At 40.8% G+C, this 15,876-nt stretch overlaps 1 protein-coding gene across 1 annotated transcript; it reads right to left on the reverse strand.

The window, feature by feature from the left end:
• Positions 1-717: 717 nt before the first annotated feature.
• slc27a4 (solute carrier family 27 member 4) lies at positions 718-15,661 on the reverse strand. Its single transcript, XM_053339653.1, has 14 exons — positions 15,345-15,661; positions 13,772-13,933; positions 10,788-10,998; positions 10,398-10,581; positions 8,739-8,897; positions 6,367-6,436; positions 6,096-6,187; positions 5,277-5,386; positions 4,796-5,005; positions 4,345-4,471; positions 3,129-3,266; positions 2,854-3,018; positions 2,020-2,166; positions 718-1,430 (listed from the first exon to the last, which is right to left on the reverse strand). Exons 2-14 carry the CDS (start codon positions 13,930-13,932, stop codon positions 1,273-1,275), a joined length of 1,932 nt encoding a protein of 643 aa, XP_053195628.1. The 5' UTR covers position 13,933; positions 15,345-15,661; the 3' UTR covers positions 718-1,272.
• Between the last annotated feature and the right edge of the window lie 215 nt (positions 15,662-15,876).

Genomic DNA, 15,876 nt, shown 5'->3' on the forward strand with positions numbered 1-15,876 from the left:
TTAGTCCAGGGTTGAATCAGTCAGATCACTTTGTGTTCTAGCAGCTGATATAAAATGCATGCTGCAACTTCATTTTTGAGGACTCTGAGAGCTACTGTAGCACATATTTGGATACACATAAAGCAGAAAAAAACCTGATACATTAGCATTAAAAAAAAAGAAAAGAAAAAAGAAAGCTTAGAACAATTACATAAATGGCAAAAACTTTTCTTAAATATGTAAACAATCACTACAACTTAAATATATTTGGTGTGATGCAGACATATTTAAATAGAAAGCTTTGTTTTACATCAGCGCTTGTGTGGCGGGGCTGATTATTGCACTGCAAACACTGGAGCCCTATTGCACTTAAAAGTACATCTTCAACCACTGGTCTAATTTAATTTTACATGTCAAAGGCTTTCCAAAAATCCCTCACATCCTTACATTGTTCCCTTACAAAAACAACTCAAGCCCTTTGTGGCAAAGAAGAGTGGAAATGAAGACTAGGAGACTAGAGAGATCACGACAGATGTAGCTGTCACATAGGTTTGTCGCCGCTGGCTAATTGCGCAGGTCAAGTCATCGGTAGAGACTCCAGTCTCTTTGCAAAACAAATGAACAAAGAGACAGTTTAGGTCCTCATGGGTCCCACAAGTGTCCCACTCACTGATCCATGTTCCTCTTGAGCATTCATCAAGTTTGTGGTTATCCGTAGATTCAAGTTTTTGCATTCTAGATGCCAGGCAGCCTGCATTCCTCATCCCTTCCATTGGTGGTGTGCCCCCCCCCTCCCCCCTGGCCAGCAAAACATCTGGTTTGATATACCAGTATGGACAGGTGTGTGCGCTGGGGGTATATGCGGCCATGACAGGTGGTTTTAAGTTACTGAATAGATCTGGTAACTGGGTTTGTGCCTCTCTCTGTGTTTGCTGAGGTAGCGAGAGGAGTTGCTGGGGAGATTTCGGGAGGGATGGATGGAGTGGTGCTGTGTGTGTGTCTGTTTGTGGCGTGCATAAGTCTGGTTTTAGGGATCAAAGAGCAAAGTGGTTTTGGGAGTACAATGAGTGCGTGTGTGTGTGCGTGCGTGTGTGTAAATGTGTTGGCATTTGAGTCGGGGTGCACTGGAGTGTGTATGGCTATTACTTTTTATTTGTGTGTATGGGGAAAGGGTCCTGCTGTCTGCTATCCTTGTCGGACAATATTGTCTTCTTTTCTGTATCTGTGTGTGTGTGTGTGTGTGTGTGTGTGTGTGTGTGTGTACATCTGTGGATGTAGTGGTCAGCCTGGTCATCACAATTTGTGTTTCCCTGACAGTATGGAGCGGTAAATCTCCTCGTCCACCTGCACGTAGCGTGCTCTGCTGGAATCCAGGAAGTACAGTCTGTCTGACACCACAGTGGGGTCAAAGCCGTCCCGACGCAAGTCTGTCTTCTGAAACTTGAAGGTTCCTGAGGTGGAGAGACACAAAGAATACAGTAACTCGTAGCTGTCTCAAAATTACTGCACTGCACTGCACACGTCAAATCCCATGCAAAGTCCAAAAACACCAATGACCTGATTCTACTAATAAGTCTGTGTATCAAGAGCTTAATGCAGCTCATTCCTTTATTCCATTCTTGTCCAACAACTATTACAGTTTTTCTGAAATGCTTGTGTATTTCTCAAAACACTAAGAGCAATCACCACACCACATTATACTGAACAGAACATCACTTAATTTCTCCTACAAAACATTGAACTGGTCAAAAGCCCTTTATCATTGCTGAAGTCAAGACAGTCAAATGTCCAATGAACTCTGCCAGTAAGACAGAAGACATTAAAAGTGTGTTTCTTTATGTAATTTATTATTGAGACTTGCTTACAATAACCCAATAATAAAGTCACATATACTTTATAGTCAACTGAAATTTGGAGTTCATGTTTTAACTCCAATTGTAATTTTTGTCATATTGCACAGAAATCAAAGCGATGCTCATTTAAAAATCTCAGTTATTGTTTGAATGTTTTACACAAACAGCAGTGAATAGAGCGCTTTACCTGTCTTGTTGACCTCTGGCAGGAAACGGAGGAAGACAGGTCTCGCATACGGAGGGAGAGCCTTGTCCATGTCCTTCACAAACTTCTCCAGGTCAGTGGAGTGAGATGGATCAGCGATAGCTGCCATTCCAGCTTTTCCCTCTGCTCCTATGCACACAGAAACAAGTGTATGTTTTAGGTCAGACATGTGTCACTTGCACACTTCCCCTTCATACGCATGCAGTACTGTAAGAGATTCAGCTTTTTAAAAAAAGAGTTGTCTGGCAGTATTCATTTACTTCTACATCTAACAGCAACAGGAAAGGGGCATCTGTGATTTGTCTTTCATGTCATTCAGACTGCAGAACCTCGACGACAGCACTGCTTAATGACTGATGACATTTCATAATGGTATAATTAATTTCATGTCATATTAAGTCAAGTCAACATACATCAGCAGTAATACCTTTGACTGAACATTTTCAAAGAGTGTCATAATTTATTTATAGTGTTCATCTCTCTATACAATGCTGTAAGTCCAGGGGGCACAAAAAATCTGCCACAGAATAATAAACACTTCCCTGCCAGTGTCTGCATAACTAAATACTGTAAACTTTTGCTGTTGCATTGGATTGTGCACATGGTGTCTTTTTTTTTTTACAACACTTTTTTACAGCACTTTCTTGTTGTTTACGGTGTTTCTTATGCGGTTTTCAAAGTCCTCTCTTGTCTCTCTTCTAAGTCGCTTTGGATAAAAGTGCCAAATGACAAAATGTAAATGAACAGGAATTGAAGAATGTCGCTTTAATCTCAAATGAGGGCAAATATTCATGCATGTATGTTGAAATATTTTACCTGGTACTTCTACTCCATATACAACTACATCTTTCATGTCTAGCAGCCTGCTGAGAGTCCCCTCCACCTCAGTGGTTGAGACGTTCTCTCCTTTCCAGCGGAAAGTGTCTCCTGTTCGGTCCTTGAAGTACATGGAACCACATTCATCCATGACCAGCACGTCACCTGGTGAAAGCAGGGGGTTAAAAATAATTCCCTCAATTCAGTCAGCATGGAACAAGATAAGTGTGTATATATATATATATATTGTGTGTGTGTGTGTGTGTGAGACTGACCAGAGAGATAGGCAGTGTCTCCCTTCTTAAAGACACTTTGAGCAATCTTCTTGCTGGTCGCTGTTTGGTTGACATAGCCGTCAAATCTCCGAAGGGGGTCATTCTGAATGATCCTGCCAACTAGCTGGCCAGGCTCGCCTAGAGAGAACGAGAGAGAGAAAGATTGAGATAATGTGTGTGTGTGAGAGAACAGAGGGATTTGTGTGGCATTCATTCATCAAATGGCCATTTTCACAACACAAAGTGGATTGTTTGAGCTCTATCAGGGGTTTCGGGGGTGAGTGTCTGTTCATGTCTGCATGTCTACAATGCATCACATGAGGTGCTTTCACACATGCGCTACAACCCTGAAACTTTCCGGACATTCCTCGGGGGAGCTGTATGTGTGAACGTAAATGTGCGAATGAGTCGCACCAGACATTAAAACAGACTTTAGCCTGTCAGCTCCTTAGATCAAAGTCTGTGTAATGCCTGATTGAGACAATGTATGAGTACAGCGAGCAAGTGAGCTACAACTGCTCACTGCTGCAAGTGCAACAAAGTCCAGCAGTAAGGGAGACGGTAAAAGCGGTTTATCAAACAACTGAGTAAGAAAAATATAAACTTAAATACAGCGTCTTTGAATTCCATTATTCAACTCCCTTCTCATCCATAGCCACTATTTACATGTGAGGCTGGTGCTGCATAACACAGCCAGCTAAGCTAAACTGTTTTGACTGAGCCTGAACACTCTGCTGAGAAGCTAGCGCTAAAGGGAGGGATTTCTGCTGTGATTTCTCGTGAAATAAAAGCAGTTTTGGTTCTGGTGAAAAGTTGGAAAATGCCGAATTACAACCGCAGCATTCTTGTTGCATTATATGCTGCCTCTTGCACCCCTCGCCTGAACCAAATGGAGTATTTCCAGTGGGTGTGAGGGCGTCTGACATGGGCAATCTCATGCTGTGTGTTACATGTATGAAACAGTGACTCCAGAAAATGTCCGGACCTAATTCTCAACATATTGTCCAGAGTCCATATGAGAGAAACAGCTATACGTTATAAACTCAATGCTACGCCACAATTTTGATTGATTGCAGGCTCTCTAGCACTCTGATGAGCACAACAATGGAAACCCAGTTGTGAGCATATTAACCTGCAAGCTGAGTGTTCAGCCAGCAAAGTCTGAAAAAAAATTGCAATATGCAGATAGTGATGCACACATATGCAGGAAACCTACCAGGTTTGCAGGGAATGCACACACCATCAGGTCCTCTAATAAGCTCCATGGTCTCTTCATCCACCCTCACCAGTCTGATGGGGTAGATGAAGGGTAGAATCTGACTGTTGAAGCCACATGCTCCAATCTGGAGGACAGATGGAAAAATAACCGCAAAGCTTTGAGTGGGGTGAGGAAAGTGAAAAGCAGACCAATTCCAGTCAGTGGCAATGATGGCAAAAACAACTCCTGAGCCAAATATTACATTCTATTGATTAATTATGTTTCTTTCCATTTGATCTCCCAAGCTGTCAAGCCAAATGCATGGTAAGTGAGAGTGCAGTGTGTTGTGTTATATTGATGAGAAGCTACCAAAACTGAGAAAATAGCACATTTTAAAAACAAAAAAGCACTTTACATGAAGAGGATCTCTGAGCTATTTTCATCATTTTGCTGCAGCGCACATTCCTACCTTGTTATCGAAGTTGCCCAGGCTGCAGTTGCACTCTGTTGCTCCGTAGAACTCTGCGATCTGTGGGATATTGAAGCGGTTCATGAACTCCTCCCATATAGACTGACGCAGGCCGTTGCCCAGTGCCATGCGCACCGGATGCTGCCTCTCCGTGTCTCGAATTGGCTGGTTCAGCAAGTACCGGCAGATCTCACCTATGTACTGTACAATCTAAAAGTGGGAAGAAGGGAGATGTAGGTGAGAGATTAAGTAGTAAGTTAAGTGTGGTTATGAAACAGAACAGAGACATATCTAAGCTAATTACTGATTTAATACAATGCTTGAAAAGGGATTTAAAGAGCTTAACTGGGAAGTAACATAAATTCATCAAACATCAAATGAGATTATCTTTTATACAAAATTACATGCAAGATGTCTTTTCAGCAAAACAGTAAGATTGTGGTGTGCTCATGTGCCCACTCAATCTGTAGAGAAGACTTACAGTGCATTTGTATTTGACACAGTCGTCCCAGAAACGTGAGGCAGAGAACTTCTTTCTGATGACTACAGTCATGCCGTGTATTAAACACTGGCCCACTCCCACAATGTTACCTGTGGACAAACAAATATGAGTCGTCAGAACCATAAGAATGCCATCTGAGACATATCATTTTAAGAAACCATTATTCTTATTTCATTAGAATAATGAATAATAATTCGGAATAATTCGGACTGAATGATATGATTGGTCAGAGTTTTCACAGAATATTATGAGACTGGAATAATGATTAGTTTCTATGCCTGGTGGACCTCTCTAACATTTTAGAGTGCCATTACCTTATTGATAGCATTTTAACCTAAACAAAAAAATGTGTAAAAATGTAACAAAGGTAAGGGTAGCTTTAAGTCCGACCCTTTTAGACCATGCGCCTGGCACAGTGACCATTTTTCCGCCATTAAAATAGCAAAAGTGGATTTGGATATGCCCCAAAGGCACTTGCGCCACGTGCTTCATGCCATGCGCTTAAAATAGGGCTCTATAAGTCTTTGTTTGTCTGTGACATTATGTGCACATGACTCTCCTGTTAATTGTTCTAAAACTGGAGGATGAATATTGGTGTGCTTTTTCTTTTTTAGATTTTCAATATTTATGATCTGCTAAATAAAGTACAAATCACAATATTGGGAAAATCAGGAATTACACTGAATGGAGGAACAAGAACAAATATCCTTCCTGACATGAGGATAAGTTGTATTTATATAATGTAACTTTGAATCTACACACACACACACACACACACACACACACACACACACTTACCTGCAGAGTGGTAGAGTGGAAGGCAATCATACAACACGTCATCTGATGTCATCTTGAAGCCATAATACACCAAAGCTGCCATGCGGTAGTACCTGAAAGTCAGAGTAGGATGAGGAATGTGATAAGGGTTAAAACAAATAACAGTTCCATGCACTTATCTCCCATTCTCTTTTAACAGTGTTTATACAACACATGAAAGCTACATGGATCAACAAAAAGAACAGCTGCAATTCCTGTGTGTCTGGTAGTTAGCTGCACGGCTCCTTCCTACCTGCTGTGCACAACAATAGCAGCTTTCGGCATCCCAGTGGTTCCTGATGTGTAGATGTAGAACAGGCGATCTGAAACAGACAGCACAGTGACAGTGAGTTAACTTATTTATATGGGGCGGCTGGGTTCAGGAGGATCGGTGGTTCGATCCTCAGCTCTTTTACTACACAAGTCAAAAGGGGCCTTGGGGCAAGATACTGGACCCCATACTGCTTGCCAAGCTGTGCCATCGGTATGTATTAAATGGTGAATGTTGACATGTAGTGTAAAGTGTTTTGAGTGATTGGAAGACTAGGAAGATGCTGTATAGATGCAGTTCATTTACCATTTACAGTATCAACAGAAAGTGGTCAACACCAACATGTACTTGTGTACATAAGAACAATCACTGTAATAAATTTGAATGCATTTTCAATTTATTCTTTTTCCAATAAACATTGTGCTGATAGCTAAATTCTGATAAGGTGTTTTTTATTGAAATGGAGCATAATTGCTTGGCTTTAATACTTAATTTCATGCCCATTCACAGTTTTGATAGCATTATGACAAAGTTACAGCATTGAAGAACTGAGGCAGAAGAACAGCAGAATCTCTTTCTAAACATCATCGCCATTTTTTTTCTCTCAGGGACACGGTAAGCCCTGAGATTCCTGAATCCAGATGTACCTTAATTGGTGTTTTGATTTTCTTTTATATATAGAGAGGACTGGATTGTGGGAGCTATTTGCAACCTCATTTCATGTATGGACTTGTTTGAGTTGTTTGGGCTGTGTGGGTGTTATACGTACAAAGTTGACAAAGCAGTCCCTGAGTCATTTGCATTCACACTACACAACATACTGTATGTGTGCACACATATTTCTAATCACTTCCGGATGCAATTTGGCTACAATCTGCCCATATCACCAATATTTTACCATGTTTCAACATGATTAAAGATTGCAGCTTTTATTGCTGCACCAGCCAGCAATAAAATCAAAATTAATTACATTATCAGTAATTAAAGTATATAATGAAATTGAGTATAACCCTATGCAATATCACTAAAATGTTAAATTAGATAGATTGACAACATGGTTCTACATAGCGAGGAATTGTCTGAACAAGTAAGAAACCAGATTGTGAGACTTGATAAAGGTGGGAGAGGGTACAAGATTGTCAGCAGACTACTGAGCAGAAGCCAAAACACAGTTGCAACAGTGTTTGGTGTGACAGGAGGACCCATACTACCAATAACAGAATGTGCAATGGCTGTCCTTGAAAAATGATGGAAGGCTATTTACACAACCTTGCATTAAAAACAGTCTGCAAGTGCTTCTGACTTGGCACAAGAGTTATCTGTGGAAATCAGTGACTGCTCAGATGGCACAACAGAGGAAGATGCAGAGAACAGGAAAAGATGGAAATGGAAACGGATGATCCGCTGCGGCGACCCCTAACAGCCAAAAGAATAAGGCAAAAAAGAAGAAGAGGTGACTGCTTAGACAGTGCAGAGGACACTGCATGAAGTCAATCTCTATGGACAACGTCCAAAAAGAAAACCATTTCTCACTAAATGGCACAGAACTGCAAGATTAAACTTTGCCAAAGAGCATGAAAGGAAGCCTGATGAATCCTGGCAGCATGCAGTACATGCACGTCTGTCCATCCTGGAAGAGAGAAAGCTCCTCTGTTGTTGTTGTTATTGTCTTTTTGCAAGTTTTTCTCCGGGTCTAAATATAGAGGGTACTGTACGTTGTACAGATTGTAAAGTCTTTCGAGGAAAATCTGTAATTTTGGGATATAAATACAATTGACATGACCTGACTATGAATACTGAGTTTCTGTCTGGCTACATTTTTATTTAAAGTCATACATATTTACTAGATGTAAAACAATAATATCTAGAATAATCAATAGTGGAATTGTATTTTTAGTCTACTGTATAAAAAATAATGAAAAAGAAGCCCCAATGCAGATAAGAGAGATAATATTATTGACTTTTCAGTTCAGTGAAAGTGTTTCATTCCTCAAAATGATTCAATGAAGTGATTTCACTGACTGTGCTATACCCCAGAAGTATTACTCACCACTTGTCAGTTTCTGTGCTGCTAGCCTATTTGTACATGCAAACAAATGAAAATTTCTGCTCTGCTTTTAGTTAGAGTGAGTGTTGAAGTTGTGACAGGAAGCAACATTAAAATTTGTATTACTAATATAACCAGGACATCTGATGTTGTTTGCTGAATTATTAATACGCCGCAGAGAAGCAATCCCAAAAACATCTGTTGAATGACTTTTTGTTAAATAAACTTCTTGAAAATATTAACTTTGTTGGTAAAACACAGATCCCTACTGGTTATATGAGGGACTTGAGGTTCATGGCGTTCTTACCTGTGAAGCAGCGTTGCGGCCGGCTGGGCAGGTGAGTCGGGGAGGCAGCCAGCAGGGGCTCGAGGCACTCGGTTCCCCGTGGGACACGTTTGGAGTCCCAGTCTCCAGAGCAAAACATCTGCACTGCCTTTCCCATTGAGCTGTGGACCTCGGACACCGCTGAGAGGAAGGGCAACACATTGGAGTAAATTAGATCAATCTCAATTACCCACATTGCAAGAGAACCACATGTGAAAGCACCAGCAAACTGAAATCATTTGGGAAAGATGGTGAGGCATTGGGCAGGGTAATAAAGGACAGGAAATATCTGAAGGTGTTACGTGGAAGGTGGAGAGACAGAGGGAGAGGAAATACTCCCTACATTAAGGGAGGGAGAGCATTGTAACAAAAGAGAAAGGCAAGAAGATGAAAGCATCACTGTCACAGTGAGAGAAGCAGACTGAAGTAGGTATTGGAATACCTCTCATATTTCCCCCTGCAAAAAGACACTGTATCTTAATTTAAAAGCCTTATGTCATGCTGGCTCAGTACTTACGTTACTGGCTCGACTTTGGCCTGTTCAGTAGCAAAGAGGCTCCTTTTCCAATTACTTAAAGCCATAAAGCACATGACAGGATCCAGGATCCAGTGCAAAGACTATTCCATCAATCCCAGGACAAGCAACTCAAAGCTCATTCACTCTTTATAGATGTTGAGATCAGGGCTTTTCAGATTGGACAGGGAACCAAAAGAGGGTCATGAAGAGATTGAAATAGACCCCCAATTTATGTTTGACGATTCTACTATGCTGGTGCAATTACATACTACTAATGCCTTCCAAATCCAAGCAATATAAGGCATGTTTAATATTACACTGTGGGTTAGGAGGTGAGACATTGTTAAAAATGTAATTAAATATATTTGCACATTCAAATCCAGTGTAAATGCAAACACTAATATAAAAGTTGATTTAAATCTCATGGTACATTTAATGTTATTGCTAACAGTTGCTTAGCAACTACTTGAATTAGTTAATATCACAAATATAAAGGTAAAGACCAGTAATGTCTGGTAAAAAAAAAAAACTTTGAGGTATGTGCTAACTGCATGTGCTGAAATTATTATCCATTAAAACAAAAGTGAACATTATGGCTAATTTACAAAAACAATACTTGACTTAGAAGGGCTCTGCAGCTGTGTTGAATCAGCTTTTTAAACGTTAATAGTTTAATCTATTTTTAGCTGTATATCTTTGTCTGCATCTCAACACTGTAGGTCACCCCGTCTCTGTTTCAATGTATCATTTATTGGTCAGTTTTCCTTTCAGAGCCCAACACATTAGATTGATGATAGTGACATTTCTCTGCTTCCCTCTTCATGACTTTTTTCTTTCTTTCCATTCATCAGCCATTTAAAAGCTCCATTTACTGATATCGAGGAGACACCTCCTTCAAGCCCATCTATCTTTTATGACCTCTGCTGCTTTCTTCCTGCACTCCTCACCTCTCTCAGCACAGCAGAAGCAGAACAACAGTCATCAGCAAAAGTCAGTGTTGTACTAACTGAAAAGCCCTCAAAGACAAACTTGTGATTTCTGGCTTCAAACTTGCTGCATATACAACTATTACAAAAATAATCTATTACTATTCAATTCATATCCTCCATCTGCTCTGCTCTTACCATCAGTCAGCTCTGACCCGAACACCACAGCCTTGGCATTGGAGATGGTGACACAGTGAACCAAGGCCTCTAGTCTCAAATTGAAGTTGATGAGAGCAGCCTCTATTCCAATCTTGGCCATGCCCAGCCAGAGGCCCACATACTGGGACCGGTTCTCCATGAAAAGAGCCACCACATCACCCTCCTGGGGGGGAAACAACAAAAAGAGGAGCTGTCAAACAGATTGTCATCAAGTGACTGACTGACATTTCTTTTAATTTAACTTGACTCTCTATAAAGGAGTCACATAATGCCCCCTCTAGGAAATGGCATCAGAGAGAGTCATGGCAATTAAGAGAAAGTTTTTCTTTTTTCCCCCTCATGCTCAAAAATGTTGTCTTATGGATGTACCTTGAAACCTCGCTGAAGCAGCAGGTTAGCCACTCTGTTGGAGTATTCGTCCAACTCTCGGAAGGTCCACTTCTCACCAGTCCCTTCGAAGATCAGTGCTGTTTTGTCCCCATGACGGCGGACTGTTTCAGCGAAGATCTTCGGAATAGTGTTCTTCTCTTTGAGGTGGCGTCTGACATTCATCTTTACCCGCAATAATACGAACGCCGCACTGAAAGAACAAGAAAAAACTGATTATTAACAAGGGAAAAATGGCCAGTTGGAATAGCTGTTCCTGAAATCATTATAAAAATACTTTTTGGCATTTAATGCAAAAAGCCAATCCCCCCTTACCTAAGACATGTTTTTAATATTTGGGTTTTGTATGTTTTACAGGTTTTAGTTGGATTTCCCACCTTTCAGGAAGGCATGGCTTTCAGTTCATTGTGTTATAATTATTTTGTTGTTGTGAAAGTTACCATGACATAGTATTACAGCTGCAAAAAGGAACTTAAAAAAAAAAAATCTCCTTGTTTGTGCTATCAAGGACACTTTGACACCTGAAATTTGAGACTCTACTGACAGAAGGCATCATATTCATACATCAGAAAATACACCCAACAAGACTGACTATACATAATTATGTAAATTATGGAAAGAGAAATGTAATGTGGTTGCCCATGACTTTAAAAGTTTTAAGTGGAAAACGGTCAATATTTGCAACTGTGTAACCATGCAACAGTAATGAGCCTTCAAAGATATAAAGCCAACTGAATGTTAATGGAGTGCAATTACAGCACATATCACAGGCAGATTTTAAGTCTCTGAATGCTGATTTTTACACTAACGTAAAATGTCAGTCCTGCACAGTAGAGGCATAGATGCTGAGAAATAAAACTAAAAAAACTAGGCTATTCTTTGGATAAAGGTCAGCAATAATATGAAGTGTGTGTAATGTGTAGCAATGCAGCTTAACATGCAAAATACTATAAATAATATACTATAAAGCTAGTATGCTATACTGTAAAACTTCTTTGGTCATTTAGCATCATTATGACAGGCTGGATGAGTCTCAGGGGGCAAAGTCTACCTTAATGGGGTATATTTGTCAATTATGGTCCAAAGTACAGATAGTGGACATGCACCTGAGCACTGTATAATTACTGAAACATCATAAAAAGTTATTGAGCCATCTAGTGGGTTACTTAATGGCTACACTGTGGTGACAGTTTTATTGCTACACAAGGAATAAGTTTGATGTTGCTCTAGATAATCACAGTTGCGTCAGTCATTCGGACAGTACACTTAATCACAATACAGCTCTTTGGAGATCTTTCTTATGCAACAATTCTATTATTGGGTTTTTTGTTCATGAATGGAGTTTCTAATTGGCAACTAACTGCACTCCACTGTATATTCACAGTTAAAAAAAAAAAAGCAAAAAAAATGTTTAGCTAACACAGATTTTTTATGCCCACCAAACCACCCAGTGACATCACTGGCATTTTGCAGGGACAAAACTGTGTATACTTGAGGTCGGTTTAAGTGTACAAAGGTGTTATGTTGTGAACCACAGTGCTTCTTACAATATAAATACCTGAGCTCTGTGGCAGTACTTTACACAATAAAAAAATATGAGTTACTGTGGAAAAGGCATACTTTGACAGGGTCATATTGTGAATTTTTAACCCTGGGGCTTAAGATACTGTCAGTACATAAGCAAATAACTTCAATTTATCACTCTGCACTGTGCACTTAATAAACACTAGTAGTATCTGAGCATGTGCACGCAGCTAAGTGCCATGTGCAGTGATATGTCTATATAAGAGGAACATTTTGTTAGGGATTACTCTAATTATATGACTATTAAAAAAAACCTATAGCCCTGGCAACCGGGATCTGAGAGCAGAGGCCATTTAGTTGAGGTAAAAAAAAAAGGAAGTTAACCACAAACCAATAACCATGGTAACCTCCAACTGTAAATATTGGCTTTAAGTAAGACAGTTAAAACCCCCACCCCTCCCCCCAAGCCCCTCTATTGTCCTTTGTCTATTTGTCTACCTGCCATGCCACAAAGTTTTGAAACATATGCTAACATTAGCTGTTAAAAAGCCTCAGGTTTCAACAGGTGACTTCCAAACACGATAGACTACATTTTTTGTGGTGCTACAAGATGCTTTATTGCACATGTTTGTACGTCGTAATATTGGACTAAACACTGCATGGTGTCCTTATCAGCTATAAAGACACTGAAATATTGTAATCATTTATTCAGCATGTAAAGTAGATAAGATTAACGTAGATATTACATTACTGTGTATCAATATTCATCATATATCACTCTACTATCATGTCTTTGATAGTAATCTTATCAAAGACTTGCAACATTTTATGTAAATATAGTGCAATATGATTGTCTAACCAAGGTGCACAAATGTCAAACTTGTGTCTAAGGTCTTCTTATAGCTGACTACTACTGATCTTGAGGAACTTTGATTGTTAAGATGCCTGTATGTGTTTGGACAGGGACAATTTTTTAATTGTTGGGGTTGTTCATCCAGTACATTAGATTTTAAATGAAATAATAGAGGAGGTGGATGAACATAGTGGGGCTCATGATCTTTTTTAATCATAAAAAGGTCTATAATTACCCCAAATTTGTACTGTGAGGTGGAACAATGATAGGGCCACTGTTTCAGTTAGTCTGGATGTTAACACCCTAAAATCAAAAAGGTGTAAGTCAGCACTTTCACCCTCACAGTCATTGTTCTGCTTCAGATCCAGTGTGCTGGAGTGCAGAGCCAAAACAAATGAAAATTTGTTACCGTCCAAATACTTACAGATTGCACTATATTTTGGCTGCGTCTCACTGTGACAGCGGGCAGTTAAGCAAGGACTTCACTTATTGAAAAATAGCTAGTGGAAAAATATAAATGAAAACAACAACCCAAAGGTTTCATGAAAACTTGAACCATGTATAACAAAATCAACATCCCTGTACTTACTGTAAGTCTCTGCCAACTGTTTTGGCAAATATCTGCAAGAAGCTCCATCCTCCGCTACCGAGGTAGAAGATCAGGATGGCCGGGAGAACCTGGTACCAAGGCAAGCCCACCAGCAGCCTCAACACAAACAGCAGGGCAATGCAACACGATAGACGCAGCATCCTGAAAGAATGCACACACATAAATAGACTCAGATAATAGCCCACAGGCTGCATACTATGGCTACTAGTCACAAACATCAGTTCAGTGGGACAAAGGTTACATGCGGTTTCAGCAAGCCATAAGAGAGTACAAATTAAGTAGTCGCCTGTTTGTTCTTATCTTGTAAGGAAGTTGAAAGAGGCCCTAATCAAAATGTTGAATTAAACCAAATTACAAACATTTCATTGATAAACACCTACATACTTACATACCTACATACTGTAATACATTTTTTTTCATATGGTCAGAATTGGTGAGAAACAGAAAGGAAAATCCTCTAGTATAGCTTTCTCTTACAGGTAAATAAAGCCCAAGGCAACCAAGACCCAGTGACAGTGGAGAGTAACAGAGGACAGCTTGGTATTGACATTGGTGCTCAGTGCTACCTGATAGCTACAGTAGGAAGATGACCCTAAAACCAGTATATGATAGGTTTACACAACTCCTGATCTATTTAATAGCCTGCATAGAAAGCCCTACAGGGTTGTTATTCATTTTCTATCATTACAAAACAACAGCTGGGCATTTCTAGGATATCTTAATGAAAAGCAAAGCCTTTTTTTCTAAGAGTCAAGATGCTGACTAGATTGTCATTGCTCTTCCTTCCTGCATGTGACTGTCTCTATCTTGTCAATGTAATATAGTCCTAACAGCTGCTATTTAAAACACTTTGTGGACGATTCAGTTACCCTGAAATGTGCAACATGATAGGATTTGTCATAGGTCAGCGGAAAGAAATGCGTTAAGAGGGCATTAAGAAAAAAAAGAAAAAAAGCTTCATCATTCGCTGCTGCTACACCCGGATATTTAAAAGGCGCGTAGCATCATATTGCGGTAGTGGATGGGGAAATCATACGGAGGCTCAGCCCACACCTCAGTAACCGAACCATGTGCGCTTTCGGGATTCAGACAGGGCCTTTAAGTCATAAACCGGGTTGGACATTATCTATCGGGCTAACCTGATGTAGGATATCATGGTAACAGGCGCGCCGGGGAAGCAGGGCGCGCTGCGTAAAATGCGTGAATCGGCTTAAAGCGAGGAAGCGGATGGACAGTGTGACAGCAGCCCTCTTTAGGATGAGGAGGCATGCTGACTACGCCGTTCATGTTCACATAGATTACCTTTAACGGACCAAGACATAGCCTGATATGTAACCGCCGAACCACCTCTTGAGTCCCCTCATTTGGCCGATCGCTCACAAGGTTGACAGAGGACATAAGAGCCAGCCAGCGCCGGGCTCTTTACCGTCCCCCCCTCCTCCTCTTTTCGCTGAAATAATAACCGGACCCATCCGTGAAGTTGAACATCGCGGGGGCGAACAGTGAGCTCGGGCTGTGGCTGTGGCTGACCAGCTTGTATATACATACATACCTTGCACTTGCAGTCACAGCATGTAGCTGCGCAGAAATCCCAGACGTGAAGCTCGCTTGCTGTGTGCGTTTCCACCTTGATCGGCTTATAATGTGCTCGCCTGGTCGCCCTCTCCACTCCTCGCTTGGCTTGACAGAGGCTCACTGAAACGCACACAGAGACAGACACACACGCACCAGGATCCCCTCCTGCTGTTAATACCACACCGAGCCGCTGCTCCTCTCCTCCGGTGGTTTCACGGAGTCAGATTCTCCTGGCTGTGCGCGTCGACTTTGACCCCGCGATCATCATCCGTTCATTGTCACAATCATTGATATCATTTCAGGGTTCATTGTGGCGGATAAGCTCGCTAGCAAGCGTAATTCAAATGACCTTATAATTTTCTTAGCTACGCCCGCCCACCGCCGTCAGCATCCCATCAGTGTATCAGGAATAAGCGCTGACGGACGGGCGTCAGGGCCAATCAGCGAGGAGGATTTCTCATACATCCCATCCGGTAAGAGGCGGGGTTTGCGGCACTTGAGAGAAGAGG

Source organism: Scomber japonicus, chromosome 19, assembly GCF_027409825.1.
Source record: "Scomber japonicus isolate fScoJap1 chromosome 19, fScoJap1.pri, whole genome shotgun sequence".
NCBI lineage: Eukaryota > Metazoa > Chordata > Actinopteri > Scombriformes > Scombridae > Scomber > Scomber japonicus.